Source organism: Wasmannia auropunctata, unplaced genomic scaffold (assembly GCF_000956235.1).
Source record: "Wasmannia auropunctata unplaced genomic scaffold, wasmannia.A_1.0 LD336057.1, whole genome shotgun sequence".
In the NCBI taxonomy this organism is placed as follows: domain Eukaryota; kingdom Metazoa; phylum Arthropoda; class Insecta; order Hymenoptera; family Formicidae; genus Wasmannia; species Wasmannia auropunctata.
In genome coordinates this window covers 606,221-625,291 of record NW_012026833.1, presented here as the reverse complement: position 1 = coordinate 625,291, position 19,071 = coordinate 606,221, and the positions used below count along the sequence as shown (strand labels likewise).

Below are 19,071 nucleotides of genomic sequence, written 5' to 3'. Positions count from 1 at the left end.
ATTTTTTTTCTCAGTGTAAACACTTTTACTTAAAATAAAAAATTTTACTTGCTTCAAGAAAATTATTTCTTTGAGGGGTACCTGAAACATATTTATTTGTTTTAAGTAATTTTTTTTCTCAGTGATATATATATCTCGAAGCGCATGACGCCGTTTTCTAAACGAGCGTTTCAAAACGTGTTTTATTGTTAATGGCATAGTTACCGCTCTCGTTGCCATAATAACTGGAATGCAGCCGCGCAGTTAATCGGATAATGACAATTTTCTCGTTTGCCTGTCACGTGATGTTTAATACTCGATGCTGCAATCCATCAAGGGCCGCGGAACGTCGGGAAAATGGGTCGTGCGAAAGCTCCTAAGGAGATGCAAGTGGAGACATGGCTTGTCAGGGACAAAATAAGTCGATATCGTGGAATTCTCAAGTTGCATGGTTAAGCATTGTTCAAAATTAATCAAGCATAATTATCTACTGTCTACGCAAATTGGGATAGATATCCGCTCTACTTTCAACTCTAATTAGATAGAGAAATAGATACGTCTAGAATAGGATTTATCTTAAATTAATATAACAGCAGTAACAGCCATATTTTACTTTTAGAATAGATATAATATTAACTTATACGATATTTGAGAATACGTTTTTACAGATAAAGTTATATTTGTGATGTTACTATTTCTATATCAATATATAGCTGGAATAGAAGTTTTTTTTAGACATATAGATAAGATAAAACAAGTGCGCAAGAGTTTGGATATTTCTGAGATAACATTCTTTTTGAAGTAGCTCAATAAAGAATATAGATTCTACCCAGCCAACGAAATAAATTAAAATGGATAGAAATGAATTCATTTCGATATTTCCAAACTGACGCTTCTGATTTTTCGAATCCATTTGAATCCAAAAATAATATAATATGGACATGAATACATTAGAATTCAATATAATGATCGAATAGCTAATTTCGTATTTCAATTTATTTGAATTCAAAAATAATGTAATAATTGTAATACAGACACGAATACGTCCGAATTAACATGATAAATAGCTCATTTTGTATTTCAATCCAAAAATAATAGGGACATGAATGTATCTCCGGACTCTAAGCGTCAATTCGGATAAATTAAAATGAATTGCAATTTTCAATTTATTTGGATTAATTTTTATTTACTGGGTACGTAATTATACCTGGATTGTATTTCGATAGCACGCGACAAGAGGCTGCAGCTGTCGCAAGCAACGAGATTGAAATCGATAGTGTCAAGGAAGGTCGCGTCCCTGGAAGTAGATGTTGAGAGACATCGCGAAATTGTCAATGATCTCCGCGACGACGGTAAACAACATATCCTCCGATCGCTGCAGGCCGATTATAAAAGATTTTACTTGGCGTTCAGTCACCTGAAACCATCCGTAAGAATAAACACCAATATTGCCTTCGAATTCTTTAAAAAAGAAATGATTCGTATTTCTCGCGATGAAAAAAAAAAACACAAATATTTATATAATTCTGGAATACGCTGTAGTGCGAAAGTCTTGTCTCGTATAGGAAATTTATGCGGCGGTGTATCAAGATTGCAATTTGAAACGTCGACTCTTGGACAAGCTCTACTATGAGAGAAAGAAAAGATTGAAGGGAGGTGTCGAATTACAGGTAGAACCTTAAGCGGCATAACAAATGTAAAATATTTACGCGGTAGGAATAATAATCACTAGCAAAGTAGCTACGCGTATTTAGTATGTTATAAAATTTTTGTATATAAGATCAAGCCTATTAGAAGATGAGTATTAATATACCGCAATGATAATATGACGTTCTTTGTGTACTCAGTATGTAATATTAAGCTTCGTATACACGTTTTTGCGCTAACTTTGAGCCATAGAGAGTAAAGATTTGCTCGTTCGCTGAATGACAAGCTGGAGCACGACGTTCTTTCGATCGAACTCGAGGAGCAAAGCGAGTACCTGCCGAACTGCGAGCAGCAACGATTGGTAGCGCAATTACAGCGATCCATCGCGAAGTATAACGCGGCAAAAGACATACATTCCACGTACTGGTCGATGCTAAGTATCCTGAAGAAGGTAAAGATCTTTGATCGTCACGTTATTAAGTTTCGAAGGCCAGTATTTGTGTCTCAAAAACACAGAGGAATCTAATTCGATGTTCCTTCGCGCGGCCGCATCATTCCTTGCTCCCGCGAAATCTTTTGTAGGACGCGATATTCTTCGATACCCTGTTGAACATTTTGAAGAAGGATCAATCCTCCCAATGCAAAGAGATGCTGAAGGTGACGGTGATGGGCCAGCTGGCAGCGGAGAATCTGGACGACGTCAGGCAGAAGTACAAACGAATGTCTCGCGTCGTCTGGCGTAATATGAAAATCAGGGAGCAAATGTTGAGCACGGTGCAGTATCAGGTGAAGGATCTGTGGGCCTACGCGCAGTCATTAGTGCGCGTTGAGGTGAGTAATACAAATGAGATCAAACTGTGCTGTTCTCTCTGTGAAAGAATTGAAAAAAAAATGATATTGAAAAAAGTGATATCTACAATAAAATTTGGACAAAAAATATTTAAGTTAATTGAAGAATTTATGCAGCCTCATACCTGCTGTTTGCAGCTTCTAAATAAAGTTTTGAGGAGCTCTACTTTTCAATGATGGATTTTTGTACGATGAAGAAATTCATTCAAGTATTTTCTTATTTATAATTTACATTTTACAGAGCGTTCACATTTTTGCGAAAAAAGATACCGACGTGTTCAACAAAACGTTCGAAAATCAGTTAACACAGTTGGAAGGTATCTGCACCGAAGTGAAAGAATCTCTACTCGTGCGTTCGTATCATGACCTGCTATCGAGGTATTCTATTTTGAGCTTCGTGTATTATTTTATAATATCTAAAATCGCTATAAAATATTTCGTTCTCGTGATCAGGCTTGAAAATCAATCCGAGCACAGGACAGCTTTGCTGGCGCGATTAGACGTCAATATAAAGAATCGCGACGCTTTATTGAACAAAAAGAATCAGGCTTTACAAGTTCTCGAGGGTCTCAAGTATTCCACGAAAATTGCAACAGAACAGTAAATAGTTGCTATAAGATAACATTGAGCGTACTAATAATATTATAAAGAAATCAAAATTAAAATATTATAAAGAAATTATATAGTAAAATACAATTAATTATTGATATTTTACTATCTATAGGCATATGTTTTTTTATCTCATTAAGTACGAATTCAATGATCATTTAAAAATCTGTAAGGTACAAGACAAACGGTATGCAAGATATATTGGAACAAATCGAAATCGAGAAGAAACGTGAGAAGGACACGAAGGAACAGATAAAGGATCATGGCGAATTGCTCACGAATATCAGAGCGGCCTTACAGAGTATGAACACGATGTTGCTTTGCATGAAATATAGCGGCAAAGGAGTGAGGAAGGTCAAAGAGAATAAGAGAGAAACGACGATATTCAACGATAAAGAAGATACAGAAGACGTGCTGGCGGAGATCGAAGGAATGGACACCGATGGTAAAGAAAAATTATAATTATTAACATAGTCATTAGATAATTTATATAATTATATAATTAACTATAAATGATTTATATACGATGGATTTAAATCTTTTTCTGTTCCTCAAAACATTAAGTTAAAAATTATGATAGGAAAATAATTATTTTACCGTGGTTCATCGGTCTTTACAGTTTTAACGCTGCTGTCAAAGGTCAGCCGAAAAATAAACATTCTCTTCGGTATCAGCAATTTCGATCTCGAGCAGAAGGAAGACGAAGCCCGGGATCTCTATCACACCTACGTATCGAATTATAATTCCGGTTTGATATTCGGGACCGGTGAAGAGGAAGAAATTAGTAAAGTGTCTCTTCCTTCTTGCTTTTTTTTTTTTGTAAAACATCGATAGTTTTATCGACGCTCTCCGTTACAAGCCATATGATTTTACAGGGCTAATGGTCGAACACGAGATAGTCGACGCTACTGTTCCGTCGCGAGCAGACATCAAGTATCAGAGCAGGCAGATTCTGGAGGCACACCTGAAACCGGAATAGCTTGTCATGCCACAAGAAAAAATGCAACGTTTGAAAACAACTTTGATTTATCAATTACAATACGCTGCATTATCAATTGGTGTGAATCTAGTATTCGTTGAGGTCGTTGACACGACCGTATCCCAGCCGCTTCTTTATTATCTCGAATTTCAGCCAGGTAGGTCTGTACGTTCTATTGGGATGGGCCAGCGGGAACTTCCTCGGCGGCTCCGGCCCGTCGAAGGGATGCACCTTCTTCATTTTTCTCAAGAAAAATTCCTTCGTTATCTGTTTGGGATCGCGGTACTTGTCCAGATAGGTATTGAAGGGCTCCCTCAGAGGGAACAACACTTGGTTCTTTATGCACGGTTTCGGGAAATCGTATCGGAACATCGGCATCCTCGTCTTCAGCGTGTTGTGATAGAACTCCTTGAGCGAGGGCTCCCAGTCCGACTGGAAGAACGCCAAACCGGCGGGCGTCAGTTGATCCTGATACTTCCTGTAGAAGTCCAGCGTTCGCCAGTTACGCTCCTCCAGATTCGAGCAGGGCTTGGCTCTCTTGTACTCCGAGAAATCTACGCGACCCTCCTGCTTGTAGAGCACGAAGATGTATCTGCAGTATCCGATGCCGTGCGGCGCCACCGGTTGCAGATAGTCCACCAGCTCCTCGCCCTCCTTCAGCCGACTTTCGGGAATATTGCCGACGAACCAGTGGCAGTACTCGTGCTCCGGGCTGGTCAGGTTGCCGTCCGGCGTGCTCATTATCAGGGTCCACAGCGACCCGTCCTCCGCGCTGTACGTCACGTCGGGCGCCCTGGAGGCCGCGCTCGGCTTGATCACGTTACCGGTGTGGACCCTCACCAGCCGGTCGTCCGGCAGGTCGTAGCTCACGCTCAGCGGCACCACCGGCATGAAGTAAGCGTCGCCGTACAGATCGTCGTAGACGCCGTAGTGCTTGGCCAGCCTGTGAATGTGGGAGGTCCCGTCGATTTGCAGCCAGTCCTCCCTCACCTGCCGCAGATCCACCAGCAGCTGCCGGGTGCGCGACGACCTCTCGAGCTCGGCGTTGTTCCGCCGCGCCACGATCTCGCTCGTCCAGGCGCTCGTTATCGCGCGTCTGGCGACCCTGGCCACCGGGTAGCCGATGTTCACCTTGAAGCTCAACGTCGGGTCCACGCGGTTGAGCTCGTCGAGACGCTGCCGCAGGGTGCGGGCGATCGTCGGCGGTTTCCCCCGCATCCGATGGCCGTGACGGACATGCTGACCCCTCGGAACGAGAAGACCGCCGGCGAGGCAGCGCAAGAGCTTGACGGACATGTCGGTCGCTCGCGACAGATGTACATGCACTTGTACTTCGTACGCGAGAGCAAAGGGCTCAGTGATACATTCTGAAATTATTAGCGTCGGTGAAAATCTAGAAGAGACTAGAGATCGGGACCTTCGAGTGTCCCTTCGGGTGAGGAGAATCTGGAGTGTCTACCTTGAGTATCCTTCAGGTGAAGAGACTTTGACCTGTCCTTTGGGTTACACAACAGGATCTGTTAGACCGGACCTTTCCTGGGAATTCCCTTTGGCTGAAGGGCGTTTGGAAAACTGTCAACCTATTCTTACTGTTATTTCACCACAGTCTTGCTCTGGACCTTGCAGAACGATCAGGTTAGAATCACATGAGGACCGATTTGGTCGCGGTTGCTCGTTTCTCGAACTGCTAAACTAGAGTACTGCATTATCGGTAATCGGTATTCGCGACCTGTCGGTCAGGGACTTCGGCGATCGGCCGGCGGATGGCGCCAGCGTGCCGGAAAAGCGACGAAGGGGAGACTCGAGAGCTCGAGAGTCTCGAGACCACTTAGACGGCTCAGACCAGTAGACCACCCAATCGCGGTGACCCGGCGGCGCGCACGGTTGTTCTTATCGCTTCCCGGATCGCCTCTCGGTGTCGCCGCCGCGGCGATGTCCGTCGTTCTGTCGCATCGCCCGCCGACCGCTATGTTTGCCTCTCGCGCTCCGCGCCTCCGCGTCCCGCCCGCGATGCGTTGAGAAAGTGTCGAAACGTCGCCGCGCCGCGCGCGAGTTTCCAACGTTAACGACGACGCGCCGACGACCGACCGACGACGAGATTCGCCCAACATCTCCGTTCTCCATGTCGCACGTGCGTCCCGTCGTCGGCACGAGATTGATCCGCACCGATAGCGCGACGACGGGAATGAGCTGCCCTGCGCGGGGAACGGCGGCGCGGGACACGTCTGATTTTTGACAGGGATTTCCCCGATGCGGATCGCGAGAACGGACGACGCGTGCCTCCTGGATCCCCTGGATTCCCACTGTCGCCACTGAATTCATCATTCGACGTCCTGAGCGAGCGTCGTCGGCAGTGAGTGTGTCAAGCGAATAGAGATCTCTCGATGCCCCGCCGCGGCCGCCGTGCCGTGTCTCCTCCTCTTCTACTAGCAGTGTTTTTGATCTTTTAGACCCGCGCCACAATGCCGATGGCAGCAGCGAGAGGAACCGCCAGCAGCGATCCATCTGTAAAAATGGTACGTAATTACGTTTCTCCCTCCTCTCTGCCTCTCTCTCTCACTCTCTGTCTCTCTCTCTCTCTCTCTCTCTCTCTCTCTCTCTCTCTGTAAACTCCCATTTTCCACGAAAGAACTGACGATTGTCCCCTGATTATAACTCAAGATATACCTTCTTGATTGACTAACTTAATCGAAAGTGAGAGTGCTTATCGAAGCTCTCCTGGCTCGATTGTAGAAATATACTTGCAGTGAAATGTTTAGGTCATATATTTTTGACAGTTAAACAGTTCTCCTTAACTGTTGTAAGCAGTGTTGTAAGTGGGCAATATAAAGCCTGGTCTACAATTACGTAAGTGTTGTTGTAAGTAATTGTAGTTGTAAGAACCGACGAATTACAGTCGAATATTCTTCTTAAATTCGATTGTGATTGGTATATTCTTACAACTACAACTATTTGCAACTATGCTTACGCAATTGTAGACCGGTCTTAAGATGTGTCCCAAACGTAAGGAATCAGCTCTTCATCGTATTTACATTTGTAAATTAAATTCAAAAACAAAAATTAGTAAGGTAAACGTACCAGTGGCTGAACGTGTATCTGTAGCTGAACAAGTACACAAAGATTTATTTTTAAATGATTTTTTTCATATTATAATTTAATCTTTAAATATTTTTACAATTAAATTTTGATATTATGATAAAAAAAAGTATTTGAGATTGATAAATGTTGTGTACGTGTTCAGATATAGATACATGTTCAGCCACTGGTACGTTTACCTTTACAGAATTTAAAAGAATTAAAGAAGAAAAGCTCAAGATTGCACGCAACCAGTGCGTGTGTTGCGAGAGATTCGAACAGGCTGCAGCAACATGATCTTTTTTTTAAAAGGCTTTTGCATGTTTTGACTTCCAGTATATATAAGAGACAAGTAAGCAACGGAGACTGTAAATATGTCGGCTTGATTGCCCGCGCAAGATGAGATTCAATAAGCAGGAGCTATTGACACTGGCTACGCAGCCTTCGCAGAAATTCGAGAAGGAGGGTATCCTGTACGTGAGAGAGCGGCAAGAGGGCTTCTTTCGCAGGACGGAAAGTGAGTTCCCGGAAACCGAGCGATTCGCACCGAGCGCGCAATGAGTAGCTCTTCAAATTATAGACTTTATATATCTTGTACGGAATGTACGGATGCATGATTATCCCCTTGTTTACCGTTGTTCTTGAGGCTTGACGATAAACTTACAAAAATCCTTCGTTTGCCGTTTGACGTAGAGCCGTAGAAAGTTATGCCATTCGGATCGTTGAACGTGTTACGAGTAGGAAAAATAAAATAATGGCTGCGTTTGGTCCAGCTTTGTTTTTAGTAAAAAAAAAAAAACAAGAGATTTGTAAGGTAAACGTATCAATGACTGAACATGTATCTATATTTGAACACGTACACAAAATTTATTAATCTCAAATGCTTTTTGTATTATAATATTAACATTTTACTGTAAAAATATATTTAAAGATTTATTTATATATTTGAAGATTACAATTAAATTATAATATTATGAAGAAAAGCATTTAAAAATAAGCTTTTGTGTACGTGTTCTGATATAGATATATGTTCAGTCACTTGTTTGCCTTAACGTTTTCGAAGTCTTTTTACATTTGTTAATTGGAAATGATTTGATATTTATGCTCATATAACCTTGGCGATGATTTATTAGATGTTACGGGACATATGTTGCACGAAATAGGATTTATCGGCCCCCATATGAAACGTTCTCCATTTGAGTCATTCGATAGCCGGCGATAGCAGCGGAGAGAGGGACTTCGATAATTTAGCCCACCTCTCTCTCTCTCTCTCTATCCCTTTCGGCATGGCTTTGCACGAAGCGGAATATTTGTTTTGTGATACGTTGAATGACGTCAGCATCAGAAACTTCGCGAAGATATCAAGAATAGAACGGAGTATATTCGGTTAAACTGCAGTATATTATCCAGAGTTTATTTGCCCTACTTAATACTAAAGTAACTCAGAATAAAAAAAAAGTTACTGAAACAATGACGATTTAACATTTAATATTCCAGTGAAGCAGAATGAAACTCCGTCAAACGACCTCGCTTGTGAGATAATTTCTGACATCATCAAAGATTGCAAAAAAATAGAATACGGACAATTTATATGGCCGTATAAAAATAAGATGCTTTATCGCTTCTTTTCATGTAATTATCATACAGGTGATAAGAATAATCATTCAACGGGATATTAATAAACTGATAACAAAGAGAGGTCCGCGGATCCACGCGTTTCGTTCCCACGCGAGATCGAGCCATAAATCGATACGCCCTGGCATAATCGCGACAGTTAAATTAACAGCACAACTCGCTGCTCTTTCTCCTTGCCCCTTTTACCTTAGGATGTCGTTGTGGCGGCTGCAATCAGCAATCTCTCGTGCAATTTTCAGGTACAGGTAAAAAACCCGAGAACAAAAATCAGAAAGGAAGATCGCATAAGAGCCTACGAGATCTCAATTGCGTTACCGCCGGCGCGAGCAAAGGTACAATTCGCCCGAGTGCATTTTGCTGTAATACGATATACATATAATTGGAATCCATCTCACGCTCCCACATCACAGTTTTTAACGTGATTAACACGCTCTTTGACTGGCCCGACTAATCTTGATTAACGTGTGCGGGGACGCGTTTCCTTCGTCGCTTACCTATAAAAGACACCTGCAAGAGTGATTCGACGCACGCTTCAGTGAGATTAATCTCGCGTTTTAATCGGTCGCATATTGAAACGAAGATTGGATGGAGGAAAATTGGATGATCTAACGAATGAACGGGATATCGAAAATTTCAGCTCAAAATTTCAACATCTCTGTTCTCTCGCTCTCTATTTAATATGTCCGAGCTAATCTTTCCACTGAAAATGCTTACTAATTTGGCTTTTTTGCTACCTAATATGTGATGTTTGCATGCAATGTGCTTGTCACTGAGCTCTTGACTCTCGATTTATTAGAATAAAAGCGAAAGATCTACTTAATAAATTCTCACAGTTTGATATTTTGTAATTTGTCTTATACTTGGTTTACATTTATTTAAGTTGTTATATCAGCAGTAAATATCTAAACAGCTAAATATTTAAATATATAGATGGTACAATTGTTTTTTTTGTTAAAGATGTTAATGAAGTGTCAAATTTGCTCAATAAATTACGAAGCTTTTGGTGAATCGAGAGTGAATGGCATGTGAAACGGAATGCTTCGCATGTTGTGTGTGATAGAAACTCTAAAATGATGAAAAATCATAGAAAATCTCAATTTAATTTGCAAATATTCACGCCACGGGACACGCAGCGCTTTAAATTTTAAGAGGATAAGTTGGAAGCATGAAACATAAAATATATGTGTGTGCATTTTACATTTATATCGTTGCAGCATATAAGAATCTTGCTTTGAGTTCTCGTATTTTGTAAATACCCTAGTTCGAGAGCGCATCGATCTTAACGAAAGAGGATGAGAAGGGGAGAGATCAAGGACGCAATGACGTAATGACGTAATGATAAGGGCAAATTGGTCTCACGAGGAAACTCATTCTCGTAAGGGCACATCTCTAAAATCGATAGCGCCACGTGTACGTTAAAAGTATTAAAAAGTATAAAGTCTTGTCGACGATGTTGCAGGAAATTGCTCCGAGATCTCGGACGGAAAAAGAATTAACAAATGTGATTATATTTGATCAATTCAATTGTCCAATTGACTAATGCGATTGATCAATTTTTTTTTTTCCGAGATGCCGAAGCGACTTTTAGTTCCGTGAACACAAGGCTGAAAGAAAGAAAGAAAAAAAGATGATCTCGCAGAAGAATATTGTCTCGATGCCAGTATTCACAGGCAGTGGTAAACTTAAGTCTGATTGCTGCAGCAGATCTTAAATAATTAGAGAATTCTCATTTGCAATTATTATTATTAACGGCTGTCTCACTGCGACTAATACGCTCTTTCGGAAAGCCTGTTTATCATTGCTAATCGCCATGTGTTCGCAAGGGACTGAACAACGCGAGTATCGTCCTCCTCTCCCTCGTCTCTTCTTCTGCCGCTTGTTATCGTGCACCGAAGCCTCCCCTCTCTAAATGGAAAATGTGCCCGATGTACGTATGAACAGTCGCGCTTAACAGTCGCCGCCGCTTCTCTTGTGCAGTAAGTCTCGAACGATGGTGCAGACTGCGAGGCAACCTTCTGTTCTATTTCAAATCGCGGGAGCAGTGGTCGGAGCCGCTGGGGGTGATCATACTGGAGCAGTGCACGGTCCGCGTGGATCCGTCCAGCAATCACGTTCCTTACGGATTCAGCATAGGCAAGTATCACCATCTGTACACCTTCTGCTAATCTCCCTCTTTCCCTCTCTTCCTTCTCCTTGCCGCATCGGTGCATTGACGACACACATCCGTCGTCGTCGTCGCCGTCGACGTCATCCGCGTGTGCATGCACGTCTGCCCCCCGCTCTCACGTAGCGCGCGTGGCGACGTCCAAAAGCACAGAGAGGAAAAATGTTTGCAGTTTTCGACGGAGGCTTGTTTCAACAGTTGGGCGCGAACACGGCCGAGGAACGGGACAGTTGGTTGCAGGCGCTGCAGCTGGCCAGCTACGAGTGCATGCGGAGCCAATTGCTGTCGCTGCGGCAGCGTATCGAGGCCTTCAGCGGGCACAAGCACGACACCGACATACAGATGTTGCGGCTGCAGCGCGGGACCTTCACAGGTGCGAATGCTTTGTATTCGCAAAACTGAAAGCTCTTTCGTTGTTGCGGAGCGCACAATTTTATTCGCGCGTTCTTCAGCGCGTTGATTGTTGTAAATTGTTTTTTAATCTTATAGACTAATATTTAGCAGAATTTAATAAAAATTGAACGCGAGATTTACTTGATGAATTTAATATTGAATTTTTGAAGCTAATTAATGCAGGATCAATTTATTGCAATAAATTCTTAACAAAATGTCAATGCATGCTTTTTGGAAATATAACTTTATTATTCGTTTACAAAGTTGTATTAATATTCGTAGCAAAGCTGTATTTTGTGAAAAGCAATTGTGGATCGCTGTTAACACTTTATGATGCATGAAGCGTGACAAGTAAAATTCGGCGCCACTGATTTTATGCTTTGTTTTCTCAGATCCGGCGGAAGTACCAATGTGCGAGGTATCGTTAGCCTGCGACAATCTGTTGTGCGATGGGCACGGCCGACCGCCCACTCCCGTTTTAGAGATAGATGTACAGGCAAAATCTTCCAAAACTTGGATTAAGTACGCACGAACCGAAGTCATAGAGGTAACCAACGAAAAATTCTCAAGAATTGTTTATCTCGTTCAAGGTGCGCAGTTCTATAAGAGTTTCTTCGTCGATCTTGTTTCAGCAAAGTAGTAATCCGAATTTCTTAACTACGGTAAGCTTTCGAGCCAGCGACGGGTTAACCACTGAAACGAAAATTAGGATAACCGCATACGACGTCAGAGAAAGAGTCAGCCAGACCGCAACTCCAATAGGAAGCGCGATAGTGACATTTAGCACAGTGCAAGACACTCCTAGGTAATTCTATATATATATATAATGTAGATGTTATTAAATATTAAATAAAATTGAAAATTTTGCAACAAAAAAAAACTCAAATTTAAAATGTAATTATATATTTTAAGAAAATGTAACTTTCTTCGATTAAATGCGAAACTATCAACTTATTTAATTAATTTAATTTTGTTGTTTCATCTGTTTTTCTTTGATTCTTTTAGATTAGGGTTAAATAAAATTGAAAATTTTGTAACAAAATATAAAACTTTCGAATTTAAAATGTAACTATGTTTTTTGAAAATTTTATATAGTTTAAGAAAATATAACTTTCTTCGATCAAATGCGAAACTATCGAATTATTTAATTAATTTGATTTTGTTGTTTCATCTGTCTTCCTTTGATTCTTTTAGATTAAGGATACCATTAAAGTCAGCGAAAACAACGACAGTCGGATTTTTAACAATTAACGTGTGGAATCTGGAAGCCGAGGATAAAGGGAATAGCACAGAGAGTACGCCGTCGCGAAATGCAGTGTACAACAGTAATAATCAACAACAGGTAATAAATGAATCAGTGTTTTCAAACAAGTTTTGTCTTACCGTTTAATCTTGATTTTTAATCTTATCGCTTATAGAGAAACGTTTCATTCTTATCGAACTGTAATACATTTTTTAGCTGCCTTCGCACAGACGCTCGCAATCGTTACCTCCGAGATTAGGGACGAAAATTAAGTTCCCGCATCAAGGCCAGTTAAAACTTCTCTTTGCAAATCCATTCGTGCAGACTTACAGGTAAGCTTCTACACCAACGAAACGACCCAATCGATGCATTTTATAACAATCATCTAAATGTAATTGTCGCAGATTCCACTCTGGATTAGGGGGTGATATATGCGTGCATGAGATTATGGCCGAGAGTAAACTCTGTTTTCAATTTCCGCAACATTTGCTGTGAGTAATATTTCATCTCGTCTTGCGGTGAAAGTGCGAAAAAACTGAATGGTGAAATAATTTAGCGACAAATTGCAGGGGTATTTGGATACAAGAGGAGAAAGAATTGTTACAAGAGGTAGCTGGAATGGGAGAGCTGAGGGAGCCTTGGCATACGAAGCAAATCGAATTGCTCGATCGCCATCTTCACTTGTTACATTTGTATTCCCAAGCCAAAGAAAACTTAGCCGCCTACAAAGGTAAGTATCCACGATTTCGTAATAAATAATTTAACGTATCCGTGAAAAAAAAAACGCGCTCCATAGCCCGTCTCTAAAAACTAATACTCTAACGTTTGGTTATTCGAATTTCAGGGAGTTATTTCAAGCAGTCGTCGCGTAAGAACGACCGCACTCTCGAATTTGCGCCTTTGAATTTACACCTTCAACGAATGTGGGTCCACAACGACACGTTGAACAAGTGTGGGTTTTACGATTTTATTAGCGTAGGAGCGTTCACGGCTCATTCCCATAAAAGCAAAAACGGCGGACTCATAAGGTATACACATGGTGTACGCTTTAATCGTCAAAGTAAATGTAAAATACACTTACGGATTTTAATAAATTGCATTTTTCATTTGCAGATTGGTGCAGGCACTGAAGGAGTCGCCCATGCGAAGTAATCAGCTGTATCAGGGAACATCCAAAATTACGATGGCGCACGACGCGATCCAGGCGATCAAGCAACTACGCCGGGACGTTGTAGAGGCAATGAGATCCTTGATGAAACTCGCCAAGGAGAAGCAGACGAGTGGCATGCTACCGATATGCGAGGACATGATCACGAAGACCAGGATCTTGCTCAGTCTCTGGGATCCCGGCTTGGTGGAGGAGGCTTTAACGTTTCTGGAAGAGTACAAAGTCGCGAAAGTCCAGGATAACTCAACCACGTCCTCGGACGACACTCTGACGCTGGACTTTAAGGTCAATCAATCCCTGTCGCCGTTCAAACGGATCACGCAGCAATTGAACTTCGACTTGAGGAGCCCCGATTTCGACGACTTCGTCACGCCCGACACTCCCGAGTGCGTGCAGGACATCTGGTCGAAGAACGGCATCAGGAACGGGGAGTACGCCTCCCTCGCGTACTCTAGAAACGAGGCGCCCAACAGTAACACCGGCGAGGGCGACATCGCGGAAGAGAATTTCGTGATATTCCCGGACGTGGAGGACGATCCCAAGCAGACGGAGGCGGAAACCGGCGAGAATGTTCAGCGAAATCACGACAGCGAGAAGAAGGAGGGCTACGACGACGAGAAGGAAGACTTGAGGAACGACACCGATCCGTGCAAGCGTTTCTTGGACACCCAGAAGATGTGCAATTCGCCATCCGCGAATTATTACAAACCCACGGACGAGCCGGAGCCGTGGGATCTCACTCAGTTGAACATCGAGGCGAGCGTTATGTGCCTCGTGTCGAAGGTCAAGTTTCTCTGCGGCAGATGCAGCAGTCCGGCCGTGCGGTTGCGTAACAAGGGTAGCCTGGGCAGATCGCAGAGCTTGAAGGGCTGCCTGCCGAGCAATCGGCACAACGTCGAGGTCGTGACCATTCAGCCGAAAAACGGCATCAAATGCGAGGAGTCGAACAAATTGCTGGAGGAGTCGAGCCCGGGAATGGAGAAACCGGCGCTCTCCAAGGCAAAGGAAGGTAAGGGAATCGCCTAATGTGATGTGTTCTTTTGTGCAAAAGAAAAAAAAAAAGAAAAGAAACGTAGTAAAAACACCTACAACGTAATGCATTGTTAGGGATAACCGATACTTACCGTAACTCGTCTTCCAATGAAGTGTGCCAAGCGGTCGACTCGATGACGCGCGTGATCAAAAGTAATTCGGGACAGAGGAACAAGTTCACCGAGGGCCTAGACTTCGCGTCGATCGTCGACTGGACGAGCGAGCTCCGGCCGAGCATGAAGAAGCTGCGGCAAGCCATGGACGGTCTGCTGAAGACTGCAAGGCTGACGCACTCTGTGTTTCGCGTGCAGGAGGACTCGAAAACGGCGCAGCGCGCGTGCAACGTCCGGTACAGACGGGACGTTTGCTTCAGTCAAGCGGTGAGCTTATCACGATATTATTCAGCTTAAGGGGTTATGCCACCTTTTTAGAACGGTAGAGGTTTTAGAACGATACCTAAAGTTTGGGATTTATTTTGTGATTAAATGGATAACTTTATTTAAAATCTGCTTAGAAGACATTACTGTACATGTAAGAAACATATGTAAGAAACTAAAAAAATATTTAAAAAAATTTTTTTATGTCCAAAACTGCACACTGGCCTACATTTGCGAAATCTCTTTTCTTCTATTGGTATACAGGATTCCAGGTACACGATTTGACCTTGAGCAAACACAAAGAATCATTTTCATTTTATCTACATATTAAAGACTAATGAAGTACATAGAGGTTTTTCAAATTATTGATTTTTCTCAAAATGGCAGCTATTTTAAGAAAGACTTGTACTGGCGAAAAATACACATTATTTATATAATAGTTGTCATTTTGAGAAAAATCAATATTTAAAAAAAAACCCCTACGTACTTCATTAATCTTTAATATGTCGATAATGAAAATTCTTTGTATTTTGTTCAAGATCAAACCGTGTGCCTGGAATCTTTTACATCGATTTGAAGCTACAGAAAAAAAGGGATTCCGCCAGTGCCATTTTAGACATAAAAAAATTAAAAAAATTTTTTTACTTATATATATACAATAATGTCCTATAAATAGATTTTTAATTAGAGTTATCTATTTATATACAATAATGTTCTCTGAATAGATTTTTAATAGATTATCTATTTACCAACAAAAAAATCCCAAACTTAGATATCTTTTAAGGTCTCAAAGATGGTCTAACCTAACCTTAAAAAAAGATGTGAAAACAACTAGGAGTAACCTTGTAAAATTTCCGTAAAATTTCAGCTAACTGCCTTAGTAACCGGCATAATGGCGAAACTGTGGTGCCAACGGCCCGACCCGATGTTTCTGCTAATACTCACAACTCTGGGACCACTGGTTTCCTTCGAAGGCCTTCTTAGCTATTACGGAGACGAGATTGACATGTGGGGCGACATGGCCGTGGCGGTCGAGGACACGCATACCGTCACATTCACTCTGTCCAGATGTGGCATTCAACCCAGGTAGGTAGAACTTTCTTTTATCACGTTCTTTCTCGATTGAGTTACGTTAGAAAGAAATTTTCGTCCAAACGTGCGAATGCTATTCTTGCAGGGTCGAAGGAAAAGCCAGCACGTTTCAGCTACCTGTGCCGCGCGTAGTAGGATCGCGGAGCGCGCTGACGGTGATACTCCCGGTTCCGGACGCGATTTACTCCCTCTTGCCGTTAGTGCCCTCCTCGAGACAAACGTTGTCGTTCAACGTGACTCCGGTGTTCTTCAACGTCGGCATCAACGAGATGGCTTCCTTAGCCGAGAGCCTCGGCACCACGAAGCCGCAGGAGAAAAGCAATATGGATAATTTCGATAGATTGAACGAATATTACTTGAGATTCAAAAAGCTGAATCTACCGACGGAACCTACATCCACGCGTTGTGAGTATAGAACTAAATTTAAAATATATTAGAGATCCAAAAATCCAAGAAACATTGTCTAAGAAAATGTAAAATCTATGAGATTTTTTCTTCGATCGTCTTTTAGATTTTGGTGTTGTTTAAACTTAATTAATTTAAAGTTAAAAACTTTTCTTGTCGACAGATTCTAAAATTGGTGCGTCTTTTTCTTTCAGTTGCCGCTAGGTCGATTCTGGGCCACACCTTGTCGGATATGATGATGAATTTGAAGACATGTGTGCAGGAAAGAGTCAACAAGAACGTAGAAATCTTGCAACTGTCCTCGCAAATATGCCGAAGAATGCGCGGATTGAGATTCACCAGCTGCAAAAGCGCGAAAGATAGGACCGGTATGGCGATCACTCTTGAACAAGTCAATATATTGTCGTCGGAATACCATCTGGCTGAACACGAGTACATGAGGGCTCTCGACTGTATGCGAAGGTAAGCGCGAAAGAAAAAGAAAGAAAAGGAATATCTGAGGGCGGGGCTGAGGAGGAGCTGAATTAAATCAGTAGCAATAATCATATTTTTCAAAATCGTTTCCACACTTGCAATGCACTAAATAATTTGTTGGACTATGAACGATTCTGAAAATTATATCTATCTTTTAATTGTTATACCATGAATAATTTTGAAAATTATATTCACAAAATTAAATGTTTTAAAATCTGTTCTCTTATCGGGAATAACGATTGTTATTGGGAATATCTCGTTAATCTCAAATCGTCTGATAAACAATGTCTCTTCGTTCTGTTTCAGCGAGGGCTGTCGCCGGGAGAACACGTGGAAGAACATCGGCGTGCGCAAGTACGCGTTCAACAGCTTGCAGATTCTGACGCTGCCCAGACTCTACCGGCCGCCGACCGGCACGTACGGCTCTGCCCAGACTTAAGGTGGAAGACCAATTCAGCGTTCACGTACGCACACACATTGCACGAAATTAAATTTGACTCTCTGGCTGTGTAATCGCGGATTAACTTCCGTAGTATGCGCTAAGTATGTAGTACTTGTTAACAGGATAACAGACGCTGAACGCCGAGATGCGTTCGAGTGACGTAATTCTTTAGAGAATTTATTGGGGGCACGCGAATGGCACGTGTTAGGCATACGATGCCCCAACCAGGGACGTAGCAATATGATAACGAAAAGAAAGAGCTTCGCTTTTTAATTTTTTTTTTTGTTGAGATTGGTTTTTTTTTGTTTACGCGTTTTGAGATTCAACCAACAATTGTGTCGTTGTGTATGAGAAATTTACACGTTTCGTTTTCGAGCGTAAGAGCCGTAGAGCTACGCTCCCGAAAGTATTTAAGTGCGTTATCGCCTAGATTTGCGACGTAGAGCCGACGCGAATTAACGCGAACTCGGTGCCGCGAAGTGATAAGCGGTGAATTATTTACGTGTACTGTAATGGGGCTGTAGGGCTGTAAATCGGATTAAGATGGAACCTCCCCTACCGATTCGCTTCCATTCGCCAACGTATTTTTTTAGAGATTCTTTCAGTGCTGTTTCTATGGTGCAGGTTTTTAATTTTGATCCAATTTCACTCCAACCCGCGTGTTGCTGGCGAGTTTTTGCAATATCGTAAACGCCCTCGGATACCGTAAACGCTGAACTCGCTGAGCTTGGTATATTTCGCACAAGTATATTTCGCATAAGACTACAAATAAATCATGAGTTATCAGTCCATTTCCGCAGCGTTGCATGTGATCTTTAGCGTTTACCATATTAAAAAAAAAATGCGATATTGCAAAAGCTGTCTGTTATATCTAACCGAATCTTATCGTGTTTGTTGAATCGATTACTCGCCTTTACAGGAATAATTAGCTCGGTGCCATTTTTCTGCCATATTATTACTCATGGAATATCCGATAATCCTTAGCATCGTTAGCATCGATTTCGAAGAGATATCGCGAGATATCGTGTAAACGTTATTCGGCAACGAGTGACGTATTGTATTTAAACGGGAGAATGTTATTTTCACAAAACGCGTGTCTATGCGTGCGTGGAAATTTCCGTGTTAATATATCCAACATTTTGTCATACAAAAGAATTCAAACACATAAACACGTAGCCGTACCTCCATCACCCCAAACTGAATAATCTACTAACGCGTTACCATATCTATAAGTATAGACGGTAGACTCCAACAGGTTGGACAATTGTTTTCAATAAATTATTAATTTTACCCGACTGGCCGTTATTTGTCTTTTCTCATTTTCTCCGATTAGGCGACACAACGAAAATCCATATCTTCCGTTTAAAGCGTAACACATTCCTCAGCGATTCGCGCTTTCTATTCGTTCTGAAAATCGCAAGCAAATAAGAAAGTTTTATCCATCCGATCCTCTACATGTGGACTTTAATTTTAGGGTGGGTATTATCGGGAAAAATCGGGAAAACCTG

At 42.0% G+C, this 19,071-nt stretch overlaps 3 protein-coding genes across 6 annotated transcripts; 2 read left to right on the top strand and 1 right to left on the bottom strand.

Annotated features, from left to right (window-relative positions):
- The first annotated feature begins 129 nt into the window (after positions 1–129).
- Positions 130–4,139, top strand: LOC105450701. Its single transcript, XM_011690662.1, has 10 exons — positions 130–430; positions 1,206–1,408; positions 1,545–1,649; positions 1,913–2,077; positions 2,209–2,457; positions 2,717–2,853; positions 2,929–3,075; positions 3,258–3,529; positions 3,704–3,868; positions 3,960–4,139. Exons 1-10 carry the CDS (start codon positions 337–339, stop codon positions 4,061–4,063), a joined length of 1,641 nt encoding a protein of 546 aa, XP_011688964.1. The 5' UTR covers positions 130–336; the 3' UTR covers positions 4,064–4,139.
- Positions 3,881–5,745, bottom strand: LOC105450702 (39S ribosomal protein L38, mitochondrial). Its single transcript, XM_011690663.1, has 3 exons — positions 5,523–5,745; positions 4,122–5,430; positions 3,881–4,048 (listed from the first exon to the last, which is right to left on the bottom strand). Exon 2 carries the CDS (start codon positions 5,357–5,359, stop codon positions 4,151–4,153), a length of 1,209 nt encoding a protein of 402 aa, XP_011688965.1. The 5' UTR covers positions 5,360–5,430; positions 5,523–5,745; the 3' UTR covers positions 3,881–4,048; positions 4,122–4,150.
- Positions 5,746–5,913: 168 nt separating this feature from the next.
- Positions 5,914–18,858, top strand: LOC105450700 (type I inositol 3,4-bisphosphate 4-phosphatase). Of its 4 annotated transcripts, none has more exons than XM_011690660.1 (19): positions 5,914–6,416; positions 6,514–6,579; positions 7,475–7,655; positions 9,013–9,105; positions 10,751–10,906; positions 11,110–11,310; positions 11,723–11,877; positions 11,963–12,135; positions 12,525–12,672; positions 12,790–12,905; positions 12,978–13,064; positions 13,143–13,303; positions 13,418–13,601; positions 13,687–14,750; positions 14,888–15,153; positions 16,019–16,236; positions 16,328–16,647; positions 16,842–17,109; positions 17,428–18,858. In XM_011690660.1, the coding sequence occupies exons 3-19, from the start codon at positions 7,538–7,540 to the stop codon at positions 17,558–17,560; spliced, it is 3,861 nt and encodes a 1,286-aa protein (XP_011688962.1). In that variant the 5' UTR covers positions 5,914–6,416; positions 6,514–6,579; positions 7,475–7,537; the 3' UTR covers positions 17,561–18,858. The 4 variants fall into 4 exon arrangements, with proteins under 4 accessions (XP_011688962.1, XP_011688960.1, XP_011688963.1 ...); XM_011690658.1 differs by having other exon boundaries at positions 14,849–15,153; XM_011690661.1 differs by lacking the exon at positions 9,013–9,105 and having other exon boundaries at positions 14,849–15,153.
- The last annotated feature ends 213 nt before the right edge of the window (positions 18,859–19,071 follow it).